General features: G+C 42.4%; 1 protein-coding gene and 1 pseudogene across 1 annotated transcript; both read left to right on the top strand.

Annotated features, from left to right (window-relative positions):
- The first annotated feature begins 682 nt into the window (after positions 1-682).
- On the top strand, positions 683-4,457 carry LOC139480191 (regucalcin-like; annotated as a pseudogene).
- Positions 4,458-8,737: 4,280 nt separating this feature from the next.
- On the top strand, positions 8,738-18,637 carry LOC139479805 (regucalcin-like). Its single transcript, XM_071262685.1, has 6 exons — positions 8,738-8,786; positions 10,839-11,044; positions 12,855-13,034; positions 15,742-15,942; positions 17,314-17,463; positions 17,928-18,637. The coding sequence occupies exons 2-6, from the start codon at positions 10,882-10,884 to the stop codon at positions 18,137-18,139; spliced, it is 906 nt and encodes a 301-aa protein (XP_071118786.1). The 5' UTR covers positions 8,738-8,786; positions 10,839-10,881; the 3' UTR covers positions 18,140-18,637.
- The last annotated feature ends 7,697 nt before the right edge of the window (positions 18,638-26,334 follow it).

The following is a 26,334-nucleotide window of genomic DNA, read 5'->3' as shown; positions in this document are numbered from 1 at the left end:
CTAAAAGCAACATTTCAGTTATATCACGACTTAAACAATATTTCATTTTATATCACCACGTGTAACCTCTGTGCGGATGAAAGGCGACAGTAACACGGGTAATAGATGTTGGCCTTCGGGCACGGATGACAAACGTAGGATCATATGAGGGTGAATCTGGCATTCAAACGAACAATCAGCAGATCCTGATCAGATCAGCGAGTTAGCATACGGCTGGATGCCATTATGCCCCCATCACATGAAAAGGGTGACAATAACTTGCGTATAGCTGAGGTGGTCAGGCGAAAAAGGGTTTAGCGATGAATGTGTGTGTATGTGGGTGCGTGCGAGCGTGCGTGCGTGTACTAGAGCGGGCAAAATCCGGTTTTATAGTGCTAGCCCACTGAGATACCATTCCGCAATTTAACATGAATACAGCACACTCATATACAGTATACTGTCCAGGCCTTGTTCACTCCCTTTTTGCCCAGCGCCTGGTAGGGTAATAGCAAGTATCATATTTTAACGTTTTTGGTATGATGCGGTCTGGGATCGAATCCAGACCTTCCGCTCTGCGGGTAGACGCCTTATCCACTAGACCACGGAAGCGGCCAGGCGCATATCTGAAACTCCACTCAAAGGCTATGGATGTACTATTGAGTTTTAGGAGCATCACAAATTGAGTGTCAGAAGGCGACCAAGGATGTCGTACAAGGTGGAGACTGTGTTGAAAAATGTGGCGTCCAAGGTCGGGGAAGCACCTCACTGGGACGACGCTACTCAGACGTTGTTGTTTGTCGACATCAGCAACGGCCAAATCTTTAGATACAACCCCGCCACCGGCACCAACGACATGATCCAGCTCAGTAAGTTTGTCATCACCCTGACATTTAGAAAACAAGAACAAGCTGAATCATGAATTCGTTATAATGACTCTCGAGGCAAAGTGCACCGTAGGCAATAGGAGACGCTACCCTTGAATTGAATTCATCAAAAACTAGGCTATGAAAATGGCAAGGTCACATTGAAGGATTAAAAGGGTCTGTGTAAGATTGAATGACAAGGTCAATCCGTGACTTGAATACTGTTTAATAGAAATTGGACTAAAACTGACAAATGTAACAAACCTGATTAAAAGAGTGAGATCAAGAGCGAATTAGAATTTGGCTGACATCCAGAGGTCAAAGCCAACATTTATCTATGTGTAACAGGAATACTTAATTCATAAGATTTTCGAATATTTTTAAGGAATTGATGGGTACATTACAGAAAAACTGTAAGGGACATTCTCGCGTTCTCGCACTCTCGCACTTTTGGCATATTTAACTCGTTTCCAAAGGTTGAGATTTTCTCGTATTGTCTCGAGATTTGGAGATCGCGAGAACGCGAGATTAATGAGGTCAGATTTGCTGAAGTCCAGACGGATTATGATGCGACTTCCTGAAGGGAATGTAATTGAGTACCGAGGTGCCATTGGATGTGCTTCTGGTGCGTGTTGTGTGCATGTAAGTTGTCAGTAAGCATATACTCCGAAAAGTTGTGTTCCTCATGATAAAGAAGTTAACATCCATAAAGTTTCTCTCTTATGTGTTTCACTTCTAAAGGCTTTTTAAAGATTAGATTAATGAGGTCAGCTGAAGTCATGGAGGGAAGGTTTTGCTGAAGTCCAGACGGATTATGATGCGTCTTCCTGGAAGGAATGTAATAGGGTACCGAGGTGCCATTGGGTCTGCTTCTTGTGCGTGCTGTGTGCATGAATGTTGTTATTTCAACGTTACAGATGGAACTGTAGGGTTCGTCGTGCCCCGCAGTAAAGGGGGTCTGGTGGTGGGACTGGATCGCACCTTCTCAGCTGTTGACTGGAACACCAAGACCGTCACCAAGTTGGCTGAAGTGGACCCCGGAAAAAGCAACAACAGGATGAATGATGGGAAATGTGACCCTAAAGGACGCCTGTGGGGAGGTGAGTGAGTTGGTGTTTAACAGCATTTTAGGCAGTTTATTGTGTGAAAACTTAAAGTGAGCCATTTCTGTAAAACTTCAAGGACAGCTGTTGAGGTCATAGCAGATTGTGAGATTCAGGTTCTGACAGATTAAGGATCATAATCTGGGCGGATATGGGATTCGAACACACGACCAGCAGATCCTGTCAGCAAAGGGGCGGAACTCTAAATTACCCATTGGTGCCCCTTTGCCGTGTACAAGTGTATTTTTGTTGTTTTTTTGTTTACCGACGCACTCAGCAATATTCCAACTATACAGCGGCGGTCTGTAAATAATCGAGTCTGGACATACCACCCAGTGATTGACATCCTAAGCATCGATCCACGCAATTGGGATACGTTGACATGCTTCAACCTAGTCAGCGAGCCTGACCGCCCGATCCTGTAAGTCGCCTCTTACGACAAGCATGGTTTGTTCAAGACCTATTCTATCCCGTCATATACGTGGAATATTGCTGAGTGCGGCGTTAAACAACAAACAAACAAGTACGGTGTGAGTGTGTTTGTTTCAGGTACATGGAGCAAAGAAGCTGAGCAGGGCAACCTGTACTGTTTGGACATAGACGGTACACTGACCAAGAAGGTTGAGCACGTGACAGTCTCCAACGGCCTGGCGTGGTCTCCGGACAACACCACCATGTACTACAACGACTCGAGACCACACAAAGTGTACGCATTCGACTACGACATCAACACTGGAAATATATGTGAGTTACACAGACTTTGAAGTTTAATTACTGAAATGCAAGTTTCGTTATGCTACATCGCGGGCCTTTGATGTGTCTGCAATTGAAAGTTACAAACAATGCCACATTTTGCCTAGCAGTTCAAAGAAGACATGATGATTGTTGGATGCCACTGTCACTACTTATAAAATGGTACAAGTCTTGTTTGTTTGGGTTTTTTGGTTCAACGGCGCACTCAGCAATATTCCAACTACTTCCAACGACTTGACTGTATATGATGGCGGTCTGTAAATAATCGAATCTGGACCAGACAGTCCAGAGCTTGACAACATGAGCATCGATCAACGCAATTGGGATCGATGACATTCATAAACCAAGTCAGCAAGCCTGACCACCCGATCCCGTTAGTCGCCTCTTACGACAAGCATGGTCGCCTTTTATGGCACCATGGGTTGCTGAAGACCTATTATAACTCGGATCTTACAAGTAACTGGACCGAACCATCGTATTGAAAGCACCAGATGATGAGTTCTTATTCTTCTTTATATAATATATATTGTTAGTATTATTGTTATTGATTGCGATGTTAATTGCTCTCTTTGCTTAGGTTCGGTTTGTCTAAGGGAAGAGCTCAAGCAGTGATGTTGGGTTATGTATCGAGGCAGACTTACGACACTGTCCAATAGAGAGTGCGATATCTCATTTATGTCTTATTAACAACATTCCTGTGAGTTTTGCTGATTGGTCAGTCGAAAATATTGATGTTTTAGAGGATGACCAAAGGCTATAGGTTCCAGTTACCCAGGGTAAATTTGAAACTGATGTTTCATTTCAGCCAATCAGAGGGTGGCTGTAGACTTTGACGCCGTGCCGGAGTTTAAAAGCAACGTCCCCGGCCCTGATGGCATGACTATTGACACGGACGGCAATCTGTGGGTGGCCTGCTTTAGAGGTGGAATGGTGGCCAAATTTGATCCTAAAACAGGTGGGCAAATAATTTTTAATACGAAGTAGTTTTACTCGTGTATTTTTCCTATTTTCCTTGGAGACAAAGGAATGTCTCTGTTGTATAACTGTTACTAAAAAGACACGACTGTCATGCAAGTGTGCAGTCCCAACACGTATAAATAAGGTAACATAAACAACATTATTTTTAAGAGTTTGCTAAACCTTAACGCTTGAAATCTCAGTTATGCTCTTCGGGCAGACATTCTACCACCGTAAAGATCCACCGATAGAATAGGTCTTCAACAACCCATCATGCTTGCTGTAAAAGACGACTAACGGGATCGGGTGGTCGATGCTCATGATGTCAGTCACTGGATTGTCTTGTCCTGACTCGATTTTTTACAGACCGCAGTTATATACCTGGAATATTGCTAAGTGCGGCGTTAAACAACCAAAAATACAAAAACCCTAACAAGCCGATCTTGGGAAGGGTGTAGAACAATGGCGAGTCACCAAGGATGAAACTATGTACCATGCATTTCAGAAAATGATTTCGCAGATCTTATAGAAATTACAGTCGTGTGTACAATCTGCTTCAGCGGCACCGCACCCTGCCTAACGCTACGAAGATCACGTCCGTGGCGTGGGGAGGGAAGAACCTGGATGAGTTGTACGTGACCAGCTTGAGAGCAGGAATCCCAGACAGCGAGTTCCAGACAACAGAATCGCTGGCAGGGTCGTTGTTCAGAGTTACCGGACTTGATGCAAAGGGCAGCCCAGCTAATATCTACCAGGGATGAGGGTAGCGAGCGACAGGAACAGAAATCGATGAAACACCATCTTCCCGAGGCAAGAGAGTTAACTGACTATAAAAGTCCAGTTTCCACCCTTGCCGAACTAGGCTGGAATTCCTGGGCTCGATCGTAACACCACCAGTGGCTATTACGAGTAATATCCCTTCTATGCCTCTCCTATGGACCAATCAGATGCCACCTCTGGTATCACTTGCCTTTGCTTCAAACAAAATGGCGGCGCCCAGGCAAGACGATCTGATCGATAATCAAGAGTGATAATACGGGTCTTACATCGCGAAGTGCATCCAATCACGTGAGCACCTTGATAAAAAAACATGAAAAGATTTGGAAAATAACTGTTGACGACAGTTAGCGGTGCACATGCTTTACAAATCCTGCAATCGACCGAAATCTGCATGACAGTTCACGAACCGGATTTCGATTTCGGAGCGAGATTTTGATTGGACTATGCATAGACTCGTTAGTCCAGCTAAAATATAACTCCATAACACCAGCCTAATTTGGCAAGGGTGAAAACTGGATTTTTATAGTCAGTTAACGCCCTTGCCTTTGGAAGATGATAAAAGACAAAAAAAAAACTCAATATACCCGTTTCCAATCTGTTACGTTTTGACCATTGGGTAGATTTGTTATAGACAATAAAATTTCTTTCATTATGTAATTTATTCAAACTGTGTTCAGACATTATAAGAAGTCAATTATCTACGCTTCCACTATACGTGTACCTACCTTGTCAACACAGGCACCTGATAGAGTTTACCCCCTGTGGCTGGCTTATCGCGAATTAACACTACGGAAAATTAATTCTTTCCACTGCAGTGATATATAAGAGTTAACACCACCCCACCCACCCACCCCTTATATTGTCTCCCTTTTTCGTGTCAAGCAAGTGTACACAAACTGTATACGCCCTTGTTCTGTTAGTTTCACATTGACAAGGCAAAATAATGACATATGGTTATTTATGGAGTAGATATCACTTTTTGCCATTTGTTATTCTCTCGAAAATGTTTTGTTATAAACTGTAAATTTATCTTTTAACTCGTGGGGGCACGGGTGGTCCGGTCCTCTAAGGCGCCGCTATTTGCTGTGCAGAGTTGCGCACGCCAGAAACCTATGATTGTGGATTCGCATCCCGGTTTGCCTCCATTATGTTTCTAGGTTTGTCAGCACCATACCCGTGCTCGTGGGTTTCACCGAAGTGGTAAACGTCTAACACCTGCAAAACTTCGGGCTTTCCTCCCACATTAAGCTGACACGCCGTGATATAACTGTAGTACTGTTAAAAGCGGCGTTAAACCAAACTCACTCACTCACCCTTTTAACTCGTCAATCGAGACTGTTCGTTTCGCAAAGCGCCATTTTTGTTACTTGACCAGCGTCTATTCTTTCGCTTCCAACAGCGGTCTCCTAGTTTTCAAGAATATTTTTTTTGTTAAAGTTGATTTTGTATATAATTTATCGAAATGAATGATAATTTTCTTGACCCTAAATATTTTTTGATACTTTAGGTTATATTTTTTAAGATTTTTCAAACACGAAACTACTTTTTAAGTCGCAAATACAAGGGGTGTGAACCGTCCCTGTGTGTAAGGTAGGGAGAGTGTACGTTTCAAGGTTTTACATTTGTAATGAAATAATTTACTTTTTCCAGTAGATAACTACACAAAAAGTATTATTATAAATAGGATGTTCCGTCCTATTGTGACGTCATTTCTGGAGATTCGAACATGCCCTCGCAACTTAATGACGTCGTAAATATGACGATGTTATTATTAAGAGGGAGAGTCTAGGGTGAGATGTTCCCATAGATGTAGCTGGACAACGCAAATGAAATAAATGGCCGAACGATCGCACCCAAAAGTGGGAGAGATATGACAATAGGGAGGTATTGGGAGGAAAGGTGCAGATAATCGACGTGAAAATTGTGAGAATACCAAACGTTGCCCCTCTGTACATTAACTGGAGTTGTCCGACATTTCCGAGGTTTAGATAGTATTCAGGGAGTCATCATTATTTAAATACTCGTTAATGTTTGTAAAGCTTGTACAATATATTGACATCCTTTAAAAGACTGTACAAAATGTTGATATCATGTGGTCGTTGTTTATCGTACAATAAAACATCCGCCACTCTTGCATACGGTTTATTCTCCCTGCAGTGTTTTATTGTAGGGTAAACAACTCCCGTCGTTTATTTCTTTAATATACAGTCGAATGGTATTACCTTAATTAATAACATAAACTGGGCGAGAAAAGCCGCCAAATGTAGTATAAACTCTCAAGTATTATGGCCTTGCGTTCCATTGTTATTTGACCTTGGTTGTATAATCTCATCTGGACGAAAGGTTGAGGGGTGTCAGATTAATAACGACCATGAAAATAGGGACAGTCAACAGTCAATCTGCGCCACTACATTAGTGTGACCTCGTCAGTCTATTAGAAACTAGAAGCCATCCGTAAGGTGAGATGAGGTGAAATTGGGTTTAACGTCGCGTCCAAGATTATTGCACTTATATAGCGACGTGCATGCACGTGTGTATGTGGCTGCTTGTACTAGTCCGGACAGATGCCGATTTATAGTGCTAGCTCACTGAGATACCATGCCGCAGTTTAACATGAATACCCCACTCAGACACAGTATACTGACTCCGAGCCGACCAGTCCTTGTTTTAGCCCCTTAATGCCGCGCGCCAGACAGGGTAACAACAAGTACCATCTTTTAACGTCTCTTGGTATGACGCGGCCGGGGATCGAACCCCGGACCTTCCGCTCTCCGGGCGGACGCTCTACCACTAGACCACGGAGGCGGTCCCATCCGTAAGCCACACACAGGGCAACCTTCCATAGTACACTATGCTACTCCACTAATGATAGGGATATGATACATAAATCTGATTCTCACAATATTTCAGGTGTATATTTAAATGGAGTGGCATAACAGATTATCTCTATCAAAAGTTGAGTGGTATATCAGGTGATATTCTTACCGGGACACTGCTCTTCACGATCTTGGGATCACTGTGTTGAGTGAGTGAGTGAGTGAGTTGGGTTTAACGCCGCTTTTAACATTATATCGCGGCGTGTCAGCTTAATGTGGGAGGAAAGCCCTAAGTGATGCAGGTCTCAGACGTTTACCACTTCTGTGAAACCCACGAGCACGGGTATGGTGCTGACAAACCTAGAAACATAATTGGGGCGAACAGGGATTCGAATCCACAATCATAGGTTTCTGGCGTGCCCAAAGGGCGCAACTCTGCAAAGCGAATCGCGGCGCCTTAGACGACTGAGCCACCCGTGCCCCCTCATTGTGTTGAGACATTGCCTAACTGTTTTATCAGCTAGATTGATATAAATGCCGTTAATGAAACTTGAGGTTGGACTTGATAGGGGTGCCTTCAGAGTGCCTTGGTGCCAGGTCTGATTGTGCTGTGCTATGTTGGTTCCATCTCATGGGGGCTTGACATTTCGAAGAAGCTATTGTGGGTGGTCTCCTTTAATTGGCAACCGTTGCGGGATGTTGGTTCTCCTGGACGACATACGACGCTGCCTCTGCGTTCAACAAACTTGTAAAATGGTCCCTGTGCAATAACGCCTACAAGGTTTTGTTGATGAGGAAGTATCCCCTCCGTTTGACCACAGTGGCGATAATGCACCAGACACTCTTCAGCATTACCTGTGTGAGTGTCCTCATTATGATAACATAAGACAAAATCATTTTCCCTTGCTGCAAAATTGGACCCGTTGTCATTCAAAGGTCTGTAATAGATGTTGTTGTTTGTTTGTTGTTTAACGCCGCTCTCAGCAATTGTCCTGCTGTTTGACGGCGGTCTGTAAATAATCGAGTCTGGATCAGACAATCCAGTGACATGACATGAACATCGATCCACGCAATTTGGATACGTGACAATTTGGCTCGGCGAAATGGACAATATGTTAATAAGATATGAAGTTGGATCATTGTTGAAAATAAAAACTGCTTGAATTTCGTAACGCGTCTGTTCCAAACATAACATGTTAATAAGATATGAAGTTGGATCATTGTTGATAGTAAAAACTGCTTGAATTTCGTAACGCGTCTGTTCCAAACATAACATGTTTACGAATATATCTATATGTAATAAAGTCATTAGATAGGCCAGTAGCCTTGAGTACAACGACTGCGCGTGACTTCAGTAGGGGTCACACTGGCCTGATAACGATACGTGCATACGTCTGTTTATATGGCTGATGTGTACTGTCCATGCCTTCGTGGTGTGACAGGTTCAATGATATGCCGGATAGATATATATATATAGATATCTTTACAGATATAGGTGGTAACTGACATTCACCGCACAACCTGCATCGTCTCAAGTAGGTACAATTTCTTCATTGTACATTGCCACTTTTTTGCGCAGTCATACAACATATCGCCACTTTCTGTAGTTACCGCACAGTCATCATCTGATATTTCAAAGATCTATCGCTTGTCAGAGTAAATAGAGCCATCTATCTTCTTGAGAACAAGGAGTATGGAAGAAGTTTATGAAACTCTTTCATTTTCAGTAAGATCTGGCGTTGGGAGAATGAGTTCGGTTAAACGCCAATTTAAACAGTATGTCAGTTATATCACGACTTTAACAGTATATCAGTTTTATCACGATCTAAACAGTATGTCAGTTATATCACGACTTAAACAGTATGTCAGTTATATCAGGACTTAAACAGTATGTCAGTTATATCAGGACTTAAACTGTATGTCAGTTATATCACGATCTAAACAGTATGTAAGTTATATCACGACTTAAACAGTATGTCAGTTATATCAGGACTTAAACTGTATGTCAGTTATATCACGATCTAAACAGTATGTCAGTTATATCACGACTTAAACAGTATGTCAGTTATATCAGGACTTAAACAGTATGTCAGTTATATCACGATCTAAACAGTATGTCAGTTATATCACGACTTAAACAGTATGTCAGTTATATCACGATCTAAACAGTAAGTCAGTTATATCACGACTTAAACAGTAAGTCAGCTATATCACGACTTAAACAGTATGTCAGTTATATCAGGACTTAAACAGTATGTCAGTTATATCACGACTTAAACAGTATGTCAGTTATATCACGACTTAAACAGTATGTCAGTTATATCACGATCTAAACAGTATGTCAGTTATATCAGGACTTAAACAGTATGTCAGTTATATCACGATCTAAACAGTATGTCAGTTATATCACGACTTGAACATTATGTCAGTTATATCACGATCTAAACAGTATGTCAGTTATATCACGACTTAAACAGTAAGTCAGTTATATCACGACTTAAACAGTATGTCAGTTATATCAGGACTTAAACAGTATGTCAGTTATATCACGATCTAAACAGTATGTCAGTTATATCAGGACTTAAACAGTATGTCAGTTATATCACGATCTAAACAGTATGTCAGTTATATCACGACTTTAACAGTATGTCAGTTATATCAGGACTTTAACAGTGTGTCAGTTATATCAGGACTTTAACAGTATGTCAGTTATATCACGACTTAAACAGTATGTCAATTATATCACGATTTAAACAGTATTTCAGTTATATCACGATCTAAACGGTATGATAGTTATATCACGATCTAAACAGTACGTCAGTTATATCACGATCTAAACAGTATGTCAGTTATATCACGATCTAAACAGTATGTCAGTTATATCACGATCTAAACAGTACGTCAGTTATATCACGATATAAACAGTATGTCAGTAATATCACGATCTAAACAGTACGTCAGTAATATCACGATCTAAACAGTATGTCACATATATCACGATCTAAACAGTACGTCAGTTATATCACGATCTAAACAGTATGTCAGTAATATCACCACGTGTCACCTCTGTGCGGGATGAAAGGCGACAGTAACACAGGTCTCAGATGCTGGCCTACGGGCACGGATCTGGTGATGACAAGCTAGGATCATATTAGGGTGAATCTGGCATTCAAACCAACAATCAGCAGATCCTGTCACGAAAAAGGGGCGTACCTCTGTACAGAACGTTAGCATGGCTCTTCACACCACTGAGCCATTCGCAACGCACGCACGCACCTACACACAAACCCACGCGCGCGTTCGTACTTTTAGTGCGGACACCACTCAAACACAGTAAACTGAGCACATAGTTCGAACCGACCTGTCCTTGTTTTATCCCCTGAATTCCGAGCGCCAGGTAGAGAAATAACAAGTACCATATGTTATCGATTTCGGTATGACGCGGCCGGGGATCGAACCACAGACCGTCCTCTCTCCTGGGAGGCGCTCTGTCCACTAGACCACGGACGCGGTCCAGCGTCTAGCCTACATCTGAATCTCCCCCCAAAGGTTAGGGCTTTACTCTAAAACATTCAATTATCTGCCAGGTTTAAGGAATATCACATATTGAGCGTCAGAAGCCGATCAACGATGTCGTACAAGGTGGAGACTGTGTTGAAGAATGTGGCGACCACGGTTGGGGAGGGGCCTCACTGGGACGACGCTACCCAGACGTTATTGTTCATCGACATCGACAACGGCAAGATCTTCAGATACAACCCCGCCACCGGCACCAACGACATGATCCAGCTCAGTAAGTTTGTCATCACCCTGACATTTAGTGAACTATATAAGCAAGCTCCGGTGTAGATGGTTTTCTGACGCCTGTAGAATTATCAGGAAGACGGAACTCTACGACCAGCGCATCTTGCTGAACATACGCTGTTTACTTCCATCTGCCTTTAAGTAAAAGTTGGTTATTTACCAAATGAAGCAGTATCTCTGTTCTTGATATGAACAGCTTCGTGTTAAGGGAAACTGTTTAATGTGATTGCTAAAACTTTACTGTCGACACAATTAGTTTTCTCAAGCAAATGTTTTGAATAGATATGCCCATGGAGAATTCTGAAATGATTTCGTGATCTTGAAGTCAAGGTCGCATTGTGTGAACAAATGGATTCTGAACAGGATATTTTTAGTTTTTATGACTTGAAATGAATTCATATAAAGTAGACATTTCATAATCTGTAAAAAGCTACTAAACAGCTATTAATATACCAAGGTCACATGAAGGTATTTCATTAATGCAATATTGAAAGTATAGAGTGGTTACTTCATATTTGTAAACCGAAATAAGTTTGCAGAATGTCAAGGTCAAACCATGATTTGAGTCATTTTGATAGGAATTTGAACAAATTTTACAAACCTGACCAATAGACTGTGATGAAGAGTGGGTTAGAATTTGGCTGCCATTCAACCAAGTCAGCGCAGATCATTTTGTAAAACATAGTGCGGAACTTGGGAATACTTATTCAGGTAATCCATCGGATAATTTGGGTAATTATTCATAAGAGTTTCAACCAGTTTTAAGTGATTGAAGGATACAATATAAAAACTTTACTTCAATACCTGCTGCGTGTCAAGGTCATGCAAAATGTCAAGGTCGATCATGGATCGAAAGATTTGAAAACATTGTGAGCGAAGCTGTCATTACTGAGATTTAAAATAAAGGTCATTCGACTGCCTAATACAGGTAACGATATTTCTTAAAATTATATTGCGTGAGGCATGTTTAGCAGAAGGGATGGTATTGTGGGATGCGGGGGGACTGTGAGACTGTGGTTTGCCGTTACACCGGCACCGGAAGTTCACATAGAACTTCCGGTTAAAGAAGCAAGAAGCAAGAAGCATGTGACTTTCTGTTTGATTGTTTAACTGCATTAAAGAACACCAGGGATCAAAGATGGATTATGAGAGCGAGGCCTTATGGATGTCAACTTCTTTATTATGTTATGAGGAACAAAACGCTTCGAAATATATATTTTCTTCTTTGTTAGGACTGAAAGAGTAAGCATATACTCCGAAACGTTGTGTTCCTCGTGATAAAGAAGTTAACATTCATAAAGTTTCTTTCTTATGTGTATTACTTCTAAATGCTATTTGGGTGCACGGTTGGCCCAGTCGTCCAAGGCGCCGCGATTCGCTGTGCAGAGTTGCGTCCCTTGGGCACGCCAGAAACCTATGATTGTGGGTCAGAATCCCAGTTCGCCCCGATTAAGTTTCTAGGTTTGTCATCACCATACCCGTGCTCGTGGGTTTCACCGAATTGGTAAAAGTCTGAGACCTGCATCACTTTGGGCTTTCCTCCCACATTAAGCTGACACGCCGTGATGTAACTGGAATACTGTTAAAAGCGGCGTTAAATCTAACTCACTCACTCACTAAATGCTGTTTAAAGACTAGATTAATGAGGTCAGCTGAAGTCATGGAGGGAAGGTTTTGCTGAAGTCCAGACGGATTACGATGCGTCTTCCTGGAGGGCAAGTTTAAGGGTACTGAGGTGCCATTGGGCCTGCTTCTTGTGCGTGTTGTGTGCATGAATGTTGTTGTTTTCAACGTTGCAGATGGAGCTGTAGGGTTCGTCGTGCCCCGCAGTAAAGGGGGTCTGGTGGTGGGACTGGATCTCACCATATCAGCTGTTGACTGGAACACCAAGACCGTCACCAAGCTGGCGGAAGTGGACCCCGGAAGCAACAACAGGATGAATGATGGGAAATGTGATCCTAAAGGACGCGTGTGGGGAGGTGAGTCAGTTGGCGTTTAAGGTCAATTTGAACAGTATTTAAGGCCTGTCAGCTCCTTGTTGTGGGAAAGCTTACAGTGAGGCAAACCATCGGCGTAGACAAAGTCGGGCATGTTATAACAGATGGTGATGTTAAGGTTCTGATAGATGAAAGATCATAATCTGGGCGGATTAGATTTGAATACACGATCAGACACACTGCCAAAAATAGTTTGTAAAGTTTACTAACTTAATAAATTTCAATCTCCACTTAGACACTAGCATGTTAGTAGACTTTACTAATCAGTTAGTATTTTTTTATGGGGTAGCATAGTGGTTAAAGTTGCGCTCATCACGCCGAAGGCCCGGGTTCAATTTCCACATGGGTACAATCTGTGAAGCCCATTTCTGGTGTCCCACGCCGTTGTATTACTGGAATATACTGGAATACTAAAAGCAGCGTAAAACAAAACTCGCTCACTCACTCACCTATCGTGACTGACTCAAAACGGTTAAGTAGTATTCAGATATATTTTCATTGTCAGCTTCCTGTACGAGAAAAAATACTATAAGACATACAGCAACAACACTTGTACGAACACAAAGATGTTTATACCTCGGTGGGATTCAAACCTGAAATCTCTTGATTTGTAGTCCTTCACGCTACTACCTGTGCTACGGAAATTGGTGACGTCCCAAGTGTCCATTTTCTAAGTCACCATAAGCTTGGTTTATATTTTACATTTTTATCTTAATATTGTTTGTATCGTGTTCGTTGTAGTCCTGGTGGTATATCTCTTATGCAAGTGCCCGTGAAATTTACAAATCTAATTTCAATATATATTGTACATCGCATCCATATTTGACTCATAGCCTGATAACATGCAATTCTAAACTAAACATATTAAAAGGTATATAAATTCTAAACATTTTTAAAGGCGTTAATATTCTAAACATGATTGGTTTATGGGGATTTTGCGATTAGGCTATGAGGCTCATTTCATTTAACTTCTTTGAGAGGCATTTAGAAGTTGGAGTACTAAGTAAGGATAAGAATTTATGGATGAACAACTTCTTTATTACAAGTAAGAGCGACGTTTCGGTGTTGGTTCTAACACCGTTATCAAGCAAGTGATTTACAGTGTAGTAAGCAAGTATATATACTGCCCTTGTGTGTACATAACAGGCTTCTCTACTCCAGTATAACAATATCTACTCTACTGTATAAACATGACCTCCTACTTGTATTACTACACTGTAAATCACTTGCTTGATAACGGTGCAAGTGATTTACAGTGTAGTAAGCAAGTATATATATATATATATATATATATATATATATATATATATATACAAGTAGGAGGCAATGTTTATACAGTAGAGTAGATATTGTTATACTGGAGCAGAGAAGCCTGTTATGTACACACAAGGGCAGTGATGACAATCATCGGTGAAGTCAGCGCCATAAACAAAGGATAAAGCCAGTAATGTAAACAACGGGATTATGGCTGATTGTGGTCTTTGATGAGTTGATGGTACGCCGGGGGTATGTAATAGCCTTACTCATTTCATTTGTTTAGAGGGGGCGGTCGGGTAGCCTAGTGGTTAAAGCCTTCGCTCGTCACGTCGAAGACCCGGGTTCGATTCCCGACATGGGTACAATGTGTGAAGCCCATTTCTAGTGTCACCCGCCGTGATATTGCTGGAATATTGCTAAAAGCGGCGTTAACCAAACTCACTCGTCATTTGTTTAGACCCTAAACGTGTTTCGATGGAAGACACCAAATGTGCATACCGTTTAGAATTGAGACATATTAGTACAAATGTTTTGGTTGTGTTTACATTCTTTTTTAAACAGCTTGGTTTCAGTAGTGAATGATACTAATTTAATAAGTGACATGTACTTCTTCAACATCTTCGTGCTATCTACCAAGCAGGATAGTAAATTCACTGTTTACTAACCCTCTGGCCGCTGTGACAAATTAAGTTCAGGGCGTTTTTCTCAGGGCAGGAGTACTGCTGTGTGGCGTTAGGCTACAAACAACATAAATTTACCTGTTTGTGCAATTTACCTGTTTGTGCAATTTACCTGTTTGATCATGCTGAACCTTTTCCCAAACACCTGGTGTCTTACGTCAGTTTGGTGATTTTGCCATTAAAGCCCAATGAAATCTGTTTCGGCAGAAAATCAAGACTTCTCAAGTTCTTCTCTGACGTTTTATATTCAGTATGCGTCCTAGCCGGTCGCTATCGTTTCCCGACAGCGTTCAGTGTTGTTCATGCTGGAGCAATCACGTGACTGTCTGACCTAAATCGACGTAACATACTTGGGTTATTGCTCACTGCAGAGTAAAACAAAATATACTTACTCACTTGCTTCTGTTTTATTGGGGGCACGGGTGGCCCAGTTGTCTGTGCAGAATTGTGTCCCTTGGGCACACTCGAAACCTATGATTGTAGGTTCGAATCCCGGTTCGCACAAATTATGTTTCTAGGTTTGTCAGCACCATACCCGTGCTCGTTGGTTTCACCGAAGTGGTAAACGTCTGAGACCTGCATCACTTCGAGCTTTCCACCCACATTAAGCTGACACGCCGTGATATAACTGGAATACTGTTAAAAGCTTTATTGTTGATTTGTTTTTTCTACAAAATCTTTGTGTTTCTGTTTTGTGTCCTAAAACCATTATCCGTCTACGAAATAAGGTGATTTCACTGTGTGTGTTTTAGGTACAATGAGCAAAACTTTCGCACCTGACCAGGGCAACCTGTACTGTCTGGACATCGACGGTACGCTGACCAAAAAGGTTGAGCACGTGACCATCTCCAACGGCCTGGCGTGGTCTCCGGACAACACCACCATGTACTACATCGACACGACGCCACATAAAGTGTACGCATACGACTACGACATCAACACTGGAAATATCTGTGAGTCTTTGACCCGTCCACCCCTATTACTACTGATATAATGTTACAAGTAACTGGACAGACGCATCGCATTAAAAGATCAAAATTCAAGCATGTCTACAACAGCAGATGACGGGGATGGTTGTTGTTACAATAATAATGATAATAATAATGAAAACAAGGCATTCCACAGTTTTCTTGAGCAAGACAAGGATGTGGGACATATTCGCAATGTCAGTGTTGATTTTGTTGATGGTTCTGTACTGCTGGACGGTACAGAAATGAGTGTCAATCAAGCGAAGTGCCATATCACATCGGCCCAGACTCAGTTTTACAAGGAGAGGTTATCTGAACGACCACTGCATCGAGTTAATGTGCAGTGTGTTGAGAAGGTAGGCAACCCTGCAGAGTCCTCCGCTTGGATGAAGTCGGCTGGCCTGAAAAGCTGCTCAGGACCAGTCACTTCCCACTCGAAACCGTCAATGTGTCATTTTACATCAAAATGTAAATATGAAATGTAGATTATGCAATCAATTTAATGAGACTGTCCAACACACTGTCAGTGGATGCCCAGCTTTGGCTCAAACACAGTATTTTCAGCGACATGATGGTGTAGATCGATCATTTTATGACCGTATTCGCCATGCTTGTGGTTTTGACACAGAGGTCCATCCATGGTATGACCCGGAATATGTAGAGGGCGTCATGGAAAAAGATATATACAAAATTCATTGGAAAAGGCCCGTATACAGCCTAAGATCTATCAAGGCCAACAAACCTGATTTTGTCCTTTTTGATAAATCCATTGAAATCATTAATATCATAGAGAATTTTCTGTCCCTATTGACACTGTGGTTGACAAGATTCTGGAAAAACAAGGCAAATATGCGGACCTTGCTTTTTAAATGTCACGCTTACATCCCAAATACCAAGTTGTCCGACTCTCCATTGTGCTCGGCGCCTTAGGTTTGGTACCTCCAAATCTGTTGACTGACATTGTGATAGTACCCGGGTTTGCTGCCAGGAATACAGCCCTTCTGGGTATTGCAGAAGACTGCAGCGTAAGGGAGTCTTCACATTCTCCGAAAAGTTCCGGACGGATTCGACTAGGTAGCGCTTCCTGGGAGTCCCAGTCGCTGTCTGGGCTGCGTGTAGAGGGGGCAAAGTCCCTGAGCTGCCTAACCAACCTGACTGTGCCAGAATCACCCATATCTCCATTTTTTATTTTATTCTGTACATGATAATAACTTATTGTTGTTGGTGGTGATGACGACGTAGCCTATTTTACACCGGAAATGTGTACGTGGAAGTGTGACCATGCTGTTGTCTGAGAGGATGATCAAAGGTTGGGATGCCATCCAGGGTAAAGATGAAACTAATGTTTCATTTCAGCCAATCGGAGGGTGGCTGTAGACTTTGACGCCGTGCCGGAGTTTAAAGGAAACGTCCCTGGCCCTGATGGCATGACTATTGACACGGACGGCAATCTGTGGGTGGCCTGCTTCGGGGGTGGAATGGTGGCCAAATTTGATCCCAAAACAGGTGAGCAAAGAATTTTAACAGGAGGTAGATTTGCAAAAGAACGTCATGACATTGTACAGTCCCAACACGTAAGATCATTTAAACAGCATTATTTTCTTATTTCTTTTCTTCATAATCTTACAAAACCTTAACACTCGTTCTTGAAATCTCGGTTATGACACTACACGTCTACAATTCTACAAAGTGAAGGTGATTGTTGGTTTACGCTCAATAGCAATATTTCAGCTATGTCACGCTAGTTGGTATTTGAGAACAGAAAACCAGTAGCTTGGATTGAACAACGACGTTGTCTGGGTACCATGACGTACGATTAGCAAGATCCACCATTGTAACCGTCCGATCGTGCGTAGATCGTAGAATAATGGCGACATACTTCGCCCCTAGGGCGTAACAGTGTATTAAACATTTCAGAAAATGATATATTTTTATTGCCGTAAATTGGTCCTGTGTACACTCTGTTTTAGGGGCAGCGCTCCAACAGGTTTCCCTGCCTAACGCTACCAAGATCACGTCCGTGGCGTGGGGAGGGAAGAACCTGGATGAGTTGTACGTGACCAGCTTGAGAGCAGGAATCCCAGACAGCGAGTTCCAGACAACAGAATCGCTAGCAGGGTCGTTGTTCAGAGTTACCGGACTTAATGCAAAAGGCAGCCCAGCTAATATCTACCAGGGATGAGGGTAGCGAGCGACAGGAACAGAAATCAATGAGAGACAAGCATGCCCTCACTATATCCGATTCCAATCTGTTTCGTTTGGCCATTGAGTAGATGTGTTACCAACATATTATTCTGTGCTCAGACAATCAGAACTCATTTATCTGCGCTTCCAGTATAAGTGTACCTCCCTTGTCAACACAGGCACCTGATAGAGTATACCTCTGTGACTGGCTTATCGCGAATTAACACTACGGACAATCAGGTTTATCAGAGACAGCTCACTCTGAATCATGTCAAGGTAATCTCGCAACTGACAAACTGAACAATGAAATAATATTTGACTTGTTGATAATGTGTATCTAAAGAGAAGGAAGTGTTTGATCCGAGAAATGAAACTAAGTAACATATATATTCTGATATATCATGGTTTCGCGCGCATTCGTATTTGTATATGTACTATTGTATCGTATTATATCTACTATTTTACCATAAACAGTCGAATGATGTTACTGTATTTAATAAAATAAAATGGGAGAGAAGTACAGCCAAATGTGATATATATATGTATACCTTCTGAAGTATTATGGTCTTGCGTTCCATAGTTATCTGACACTGGATGTGTTATCTTATCTGGACTAAAGGTTATTTTTATAACGACCAGGAAAATAGGAGGTAATAAGCTCTTCTGAATGAATGACTAATTCTATCAAACCTTGACCTAGAGCGGATCAGTCCACTAGAAGCTTGAAACCGTCCTGTAATCCATACGCTGGACAAACGTCAACCGTACAGAAGGTGAAACCATGGTTACTAGGCTACTCCACCAATGAGAGGGATACAAACAAAACTGATACTTATAATTCGGCAGTTGTATATTCAAATATTGTACATATATTGTACATCTCATTGAAGTGACGTGATCACGTTATGATGTACATCTCATTGAAGTGACGTCATCACGTTATAATGTACATCTCATTGAATGACGTCATCACGTTAAAATGTACATCTCATTGAAGTGACGTCATCACGTTATATTGTACATCTCATTGAAGTGGCGTCATCACGTTATAATGTACATCTCATTGAAGTGACGTCATCACGTTAAATTGTACATCTCATTGAAGTGACGTCATCACGTTATAATGTACATCTCATTGAAGTGGTCATCACGTTATAATGTACATCTCATTGAAGTGGCGTCATCACGTTATAATGTACATCTCATTGAAGTGACGTCATCACGTTATATTGTACATCTCATTGAAGTGACGTCATCACGTTATAATGTTCATCTCATTGAAGTGACGTCATCACGTTATAATGTACATCTCATTGAAGTGACGTCATCACGTTATATTGTACATCTCATTGAAGTGACGTCATCACGTTATATTGTACATCTCATCGAAGCGACGTCATCACGTTATATTGTACATCTCATTGAAGTGACGTCATCACGTTATAATGTTCATCTCATTGAAGTGACGTCATCACGTTATAATGTACATCTCATTGAAGTGACGTCATCACGTTAAATTGTACATCTCATTGAAGTGACGTCATCACGTTATAATGTACATCTCATTGAAGTGACGTCATCACGTTATATTGTACATCTCATTGAAGTGACGTCATCACGTTATATTGTACATCTCATCGAAGCGACGTCATCACGTTATATTGTACATCTCATTGAAGTGACGTCATCACGTTATATTGTACATCTCATTGAAGTGACGTCATCACGTTATATTGTACATCTCATTGAAGTGACGTCATCACGTTATAATGTACATCTCATTGAAGTGACGTCATCACGTTATAATGTACATCTCATTGAAGTGACGTCATCACGTTAAATTGTACATCTCATTGAAGTGACGTCATCACGTTATAATGTACATCTCATTGAAGTGGCGTCATCACGTTATAATGTACATCTCATTGAAGTGACGTCATCACGTTATATTGTACATCTCATTGAAGTGACGTCATCACGTTATATTGTACATCTCATTGAAGTGGCGTCATCACGTTATAATGTACATCTCATTGAAGTGACGTCATCACGTTATAATGTACATCTCATTGAAGTGACGTCATCACGTTATATTGTACATCTCAATGAAGTGACGTCATCACGTTATATTGTACATCTCATTTTGTACGCCTCCTTGACTTCATCCACTACAGTTTGAGAACATGTTTTGTACACATGTTGGTAAACTGTTTCATATAAAATCTGTCATTGTCACTGTATGGTTGTGTTTGTTTGAGCTGTGCCTGTCTTCAAGGTGTGTATTGAGGTGGTGACAATGGCGGTTTAGGTGGGGACCCGTGAAGATCCGGGGTAGAACAGGCCTTCAGCAACCCATGCTTGCCGTAAAATGTGACTAACGGGATCGGGTGGTCAGACTTGGTTGAAGTATGTCATCAATCCCAATTGCGTGGATTGATGCTCATGATATCAATCACTGGATTGTCTGGTCCAGACTCGATTATTTACAGACCGCCGCCATATAGCTGTAATATCGCTGAGTGCGGCGTTAACCTACAAACAAACCAAACCAAACTTCTGTTTAGGACAAAAGGCATTTTGTTACCTTTATACCAAGCAGGAGCGAACTTGTTTGGGACAGTTGCGGCCCACTCTAAGATAACATGGTGGGTCCCAAAACTCAGTTTAAATTCTAAACTTTAAGATGATACGTATGCAGGTAGTGGGCACATACCGCCATTGTTCTACCAAGGATTCCTCGCATGACATGCACATATATACCTTGTAAATATAGACACTGTAGTTCGGCTTTGTCAGTGCAATGCTTGCAACAACGAATCCATACGACATATAGAAGTGTGCCACTTAGCCTTGTGAACAGGAGGTTAGGTGAAAGGGGTTTAATATCGGTCGTAAGATTGAAAAAGCGACATGCATGCATGTGTGTGGCTCCTTGTACTAGTCCGAACTAGTGCTATCCTACTGAGATACCATGCCGCTGTTTACAACCCTCAGATACATAAAACTTACTCAAAGCTGACCAATACGTGATTTATCGCCTTATCGCCTTACCCAGGCAGGGTAACAGCAAGTACCATCGTCTTTTGGTATGACGCGGCCAAGGGATCGAACAATCGACCCAGTGCTTCAGAGATCAGCTATGCAAAACACGTTGACCCAGTGCTTCAGAGACCAGCTATACAAAACACGTTGACCCAGTGCTTTAGAGATCAGCTATACAAAACACGTTGACCCAGTGCTTTAGAGATCAGCTATACAAAACACGTTGACCCAGTGCTTTAGAGATCAGCTATACAAAACACGTTGACCCAGTGCTTTAGAGATCAGCTATACAAAACACGTTGACCCAGTGCTTTAGAGATCAGCTATACAAAACACGTTGACCCAGTGCTTTAGAGATCAGCTATACAAAACACGTTGACCCAGTGCTTTAGAGATCAGCTATACAAAACACGTTGACCCAGTGCTTCAGAGATCAGCTATACAAAACACGTTGACCCAGTGCTTTAGAGATCAGTTGTACAAAACACGTTGACCCAGTGCTTCAGAGACCAGCTATACAAAACACGTTGACCCAGTGCTTTAGAGATCAGCTATACAAAACACGTTGACCCAGTGCTTTAGAGATCAGCTATACAAAACACGTTGACCCAGTGCTTTAGAGATCAGCTATACAAAACACGTTGACCCAGTGCTTTAGAGATCAGCTATACAAAACACGTTGACCCAGTGCTTTAGAGATCAGCTATACAAAACACGTTGACCCAGTGCTTTAGAGATCAGCTATACAAAAACACGTTGACCCAGTGCTTTAGAGATCAGCTATACAAAACACGTTGACCCAGTGCTTTAGAGATCAGCTATACAAAACACGTTGACTCAGTGCTTTAGAGATCAGCTATACAAAACACGTTGACCCAGTGCTTTAGAGATCAGCTATACAAAACACGTTGACCCAGTGCTTTAGAGATCAGCTATACAAAACACGTTGACCCAGTGCTTTAGAGATCAGCTATACAAAACACGTTGACCCAGTGCTTCAGAGATCAGCTATACAAAACACGTTGACCCAGTGCTTTAGAGATCAGTTGTACAAAACACGTTGACACAGAGTCTCTTGGACCAGTTATACAAAACACGTTGACCCAGCGTTTGAGGGACCAGTTGTACAAAACACATTACAAGCCATAAAAAGAAACTGCATTGTTAAAATTCTTTCTAAATTTGTAAATATAACGACAATGAAAGGTTCCCAAGGGTCAGGCAACAACGGGTATGCCCACCGTAGGCAACGATAACAGCAGTGCATGGTCGACGTATAGTTTATCAAATGGCCATGGAAGGCTTGTGGAATGGCTTGACATATTCTCTGTAACTCACGAACGTTATCTGACGGATTTGGTACACGGTGTAGACGTCGCTCTATTTCATCCCACACGTGGTCTGTAGGAGAGAGATCCGGTGAATTTGCAGGCCAAGACAGTACTTGAACTTCGTACTGTTGAAGAACAGCTATAGCAACCCTAGCCTTGTGAGGACGGGCATTATCCTGTTGGCATGTCAATCCTGGGCCATGACGTTGAAGAAACAACTAAAGGGGATCTCTGACTTGCACTGATCCCACCCCAGATCGTCACAGAACCACCACCAAAGCGATTCCTTTCCATGACACAGGTTGGAACATAACGCTCCACAAGACGTATGTGGACACGTTGACGTCCATCTCTATGGGAATTGTTAAATGTGGACTCGTCTGTAAAAACAACAGTCCTCTACAACCGAGCCTAACGTAAGTGATTTCGTCACTACCTTTGACGGTGTTGTTCGTATGGCGGGACGACGTGGTCGTTACCGTAATGACGTCTGCGGTTCCCGACTGTGTTTGGGTGGACACGCCGAAATCCTGGATGGTACCAGCAGTGGTTACTGCAGTCTGGAATCTGTGCCAGTGATGGGTCACCCGTTACCATCTGTCGTGGACGTTCGGCATATGGGCGATCGGCAACTTCATTATTGTTCTGATAACGACTCAACACTTCTGAAATGGTGTTCCGGTGGTAATAGAAATGCCCAGCCACCTGACGTTCAGACGTTCCCCCACTGACAATCCCAATAGCCTCATGACGTTGATACATTCCCCCACAGACCATCACATTAGCCTCGTGACGTTGAGACATTCCCCCACAGACCATCACATTAGCCTCATGACGTTGAGACATTCCCCCACAGACCATCACATTAGCCTCATGACGTTGAGACATTCCCCCACAGACCATCACATTAGCCTCGTGACGTTGAGACATTCCCCCACGGACCATCCCATTAGCCTCGTGACGTTGAGACATTCCCCCACAGACCATCACATTAGCCTCGTGACGTTGAGACATTCCCCCACAGACCATCACATTAGCCTCGTGACGTTGAGACATTCCCCCACAGACCATCCCATTAGCCTCGTGACGTTGAGACATTCCCCCACGGACCATCCCATTAGCTTCGTGACGTTGAGACATTCCCCCACAGACCATCACATTAGCCTCATGACGTTGAGACATTCCTGCACGGACCATCCCATTAGCCTCATGACGTTGTGCAGTCGTGAGTCGTGCCATCATGCACGGTTCATTAGCCGCTTAATCTTTCGAACGATCATACGTGCACGTGCCAATTCCGAAACCACTGACGTCAAGAAACGTAGCTCCCGCATACATTTGTGTTCAATTCAGTTCACTAATTACTGTGTTTACATCTGTATTTATGTACACATGTACACATGTAGTTCATATACATGTTTTGATTAATATGTGCGCAGTTTCTTTTTGTGGCCAGTATAGCACCGTTAGAAATTGGTACTAATCCAAAAGTCCTTGCCAAACTGCTCAATGGTTAAGGTATCATAAGGACCAGTAGAAATTTGACATTATTAAATGTGTTGCTATATGTTATCATTATAAGGACAAGTGGACTAAAACAGTGGGTTTAGTTATACGTACATGCCCCCATCATCTGATTTCGATTGCCTTTGTACAGAATACAAGTAGGTTTTGTTATCAAAGTTCAGATAACCTGTTGGTCGGTCCTGATAAAGGGAGCCAAGCAGTAACGGTACTTGAGTGGGGTGATGTATCAGCAAGGTGTGAGTGAGTGAGTGAGTATGGTTTTACGCCGCTTTTAGCAATATTCCAGCATCATCACGGAGAGGGACACCAGAAATGGGGTTCACACATTGTACCCATGTCGGGAATCGAACCCAGGTCTTCAGCGTGACGAGGGAACGCTTTAACCACTAGGCTACCCGACCGCCCCTGTATCAGCAAGAGAAGGAACCGGAAGATACAGACATAAATGATGACACAAAAGGATTCTTTTGAATAGATGGCGGCATTTATCTTTGACGGAAAGTGAAATACAATAGTCTAGCTGAAATTCTATGTATGGGGAGAGGTGAAATTGGGTTTAACGTCGCGTCCAAAATTATTGCACTTATATAGCGGTGTGTGTGTGAGCGTGTGTGTGCGTGTGCGTGTGTGTGTGTGTGTGCGTGTGTGTGTGCGTGTGTGTGTGTGCGTGTGTGCGTGCGTGCGTGTGTCTGTCTGTCTGTCTGTCTGATTGTCTGTCTGTCTGTCTGTCTGTTTGTATTTGTACGGACAAATGCCGATTTATAGAGATACCATGCCACATGAATACCCCACTCAGACACAGTATACTGACTCATGGCCGACCAGTCCTTGTTTAAGCCCCTTAATGCCGAGCCCCAGACAGGGTAACAACAAGTACCATCTTTTGACGTCTTTTGGTATGACGCGACCGGGGATTGAACCCCGGACCTTCCTCTCTCCGGGCAGGCGCACTACCACAAGACCAGTCTTATATGTATGACAAAGTAAAATTAGGTTAGTTTGTTGTTTAACGCCGCACTCAGCAGTATTACAGCTATATGACGGCGGTCTGTAAATAATCGAGTCTGGACTAAATCCAGTAATTAATATCATGAGCATCGATACACGCAATTGGGATCGATGACATGCATCAACCAAGTCAGCGAGCCTGACCGCCCGATCCCGTTAGTCGCCTCTTATGACAAGCATAGTCGCCTTTGACGGCAAGCATGGGTTGCTGAAGACCTATTCTACCACGGATCTTCACGGGTATATGTATGACAATAAGGAGGGTTGCTTTGTAATAGTATGAAATGTTTCAGAAATAGTTCATCCGTGTACCGGGACACGGGTGGCCCAGTCGTCTAAGGCTCCGCGATTCGCTGTGCAGAGTTGCGTCCCTTGGGCACGCCAGAAACCTATGATTGTTGGTTCGAATCCCGGTTCGCCCCGATTATCTTTCTAGGTTTGTCAGCACCATACCCGTGCTCATGGGTTTCACCGAAGTGGTAAACATCTAAGACCTGCATCACTTTGGGCTTTCCTCCCACATTAAGCGGACATGCCGCGAAAAAACTGGAATACTGTTAAAAGCGGCGTTAAACCCAACTCACTCACCCATCCGTATACCGAACTATTTAATTATTTATTTACCGATAACGATCAATTTAAAATCTCACTAGTTTCACTATTTACTGAGTGAATTCGAATACAAAAATCGAATCATTTACAAATGCAACCACCCAAAATAACCTGAGAAACGGAAACCAGAGACCATCTTTTTTATGGTCTCTGCCTAAACGTTGTTGTAGGATCGACACGTGCTCAGTTCCGGAGCGGGGCGGTCGGGCAGCCTAGTGGTTAAAGCGTTCGCTCGTCACGCCGAAGACCAGCGTTCGATTCCCGACATGGGTACAATGTGTGAAGCCCATTTTGGATGTCGCCCGCCGTGATATTGCTGGAATATTGCTAAAAGCGGCGTAAAACCATACTCACTCCCTCACTCACTCAGTTCCGGCACAAGTATTTCTCCATTAAATGTGTGATATGTGTGATTTTTAAAAAAAATTGAACTATTGTATAAATATGTATTGAAATAATTTTAGAAAACTTTAGGTTCTTATAGTCATATAGATCTTGTTGCAGGATAACATTATTAAAGAGAATATTTTGGCAGATGGCATGCAGAGGCAAATTTCTCTCCTCTACATTCCAAAATGATTACGTTTAGTGCTAACCACTATTAAACTATCATTAGGGGAACTCCCCTTTACTAAGGGAGGTAACTCTAAAATCTTTACCCGCAGCAGCTGTC

Source organism: Haliotis cracherodii, unplaced genomic scaffold, assembly GCF_022045235.1.
Source record: "Haliotis cracherodii isolate W230 unplaced genomic scaffold, xgHalCrac1.p SCAF_4, whole genome shotgun sequence".
In the NCBI taxonomy this organism is placed as follows: Eukaryota; Metazoa; Mollusca; class Gastropoda; order Lepetellida; family Haliotidae; genus Haliotis; species Haliotis cracherodii.
This window is presented reverse-complemented; position numbering and strand designations above follow the sequence as displayed.

Coding starts and splice junctions, on each gene's coding strand:
- LOC139479805 (XM_071262685.1), top strand. CDS start 10,882: ATGTCGTACAAGGTGGAGACTGTGTTGAAGAATGTGGCGACCACGGTT. Junction 11,045..12,854: donor CAACGACATGATCCAGCTCA/GTAAGTTTGTCA, acceptor TCAACGTTGCAG/ATGGAGCTGTAGGGTTCGTC. Junction 17,464..17,927: donor CAAATTTGATCCCAAAACAG/GTGAGCAAAGAA, acceptor ACTCTGTTTTAG/GGGCAGCGCTCCAACAGGTT.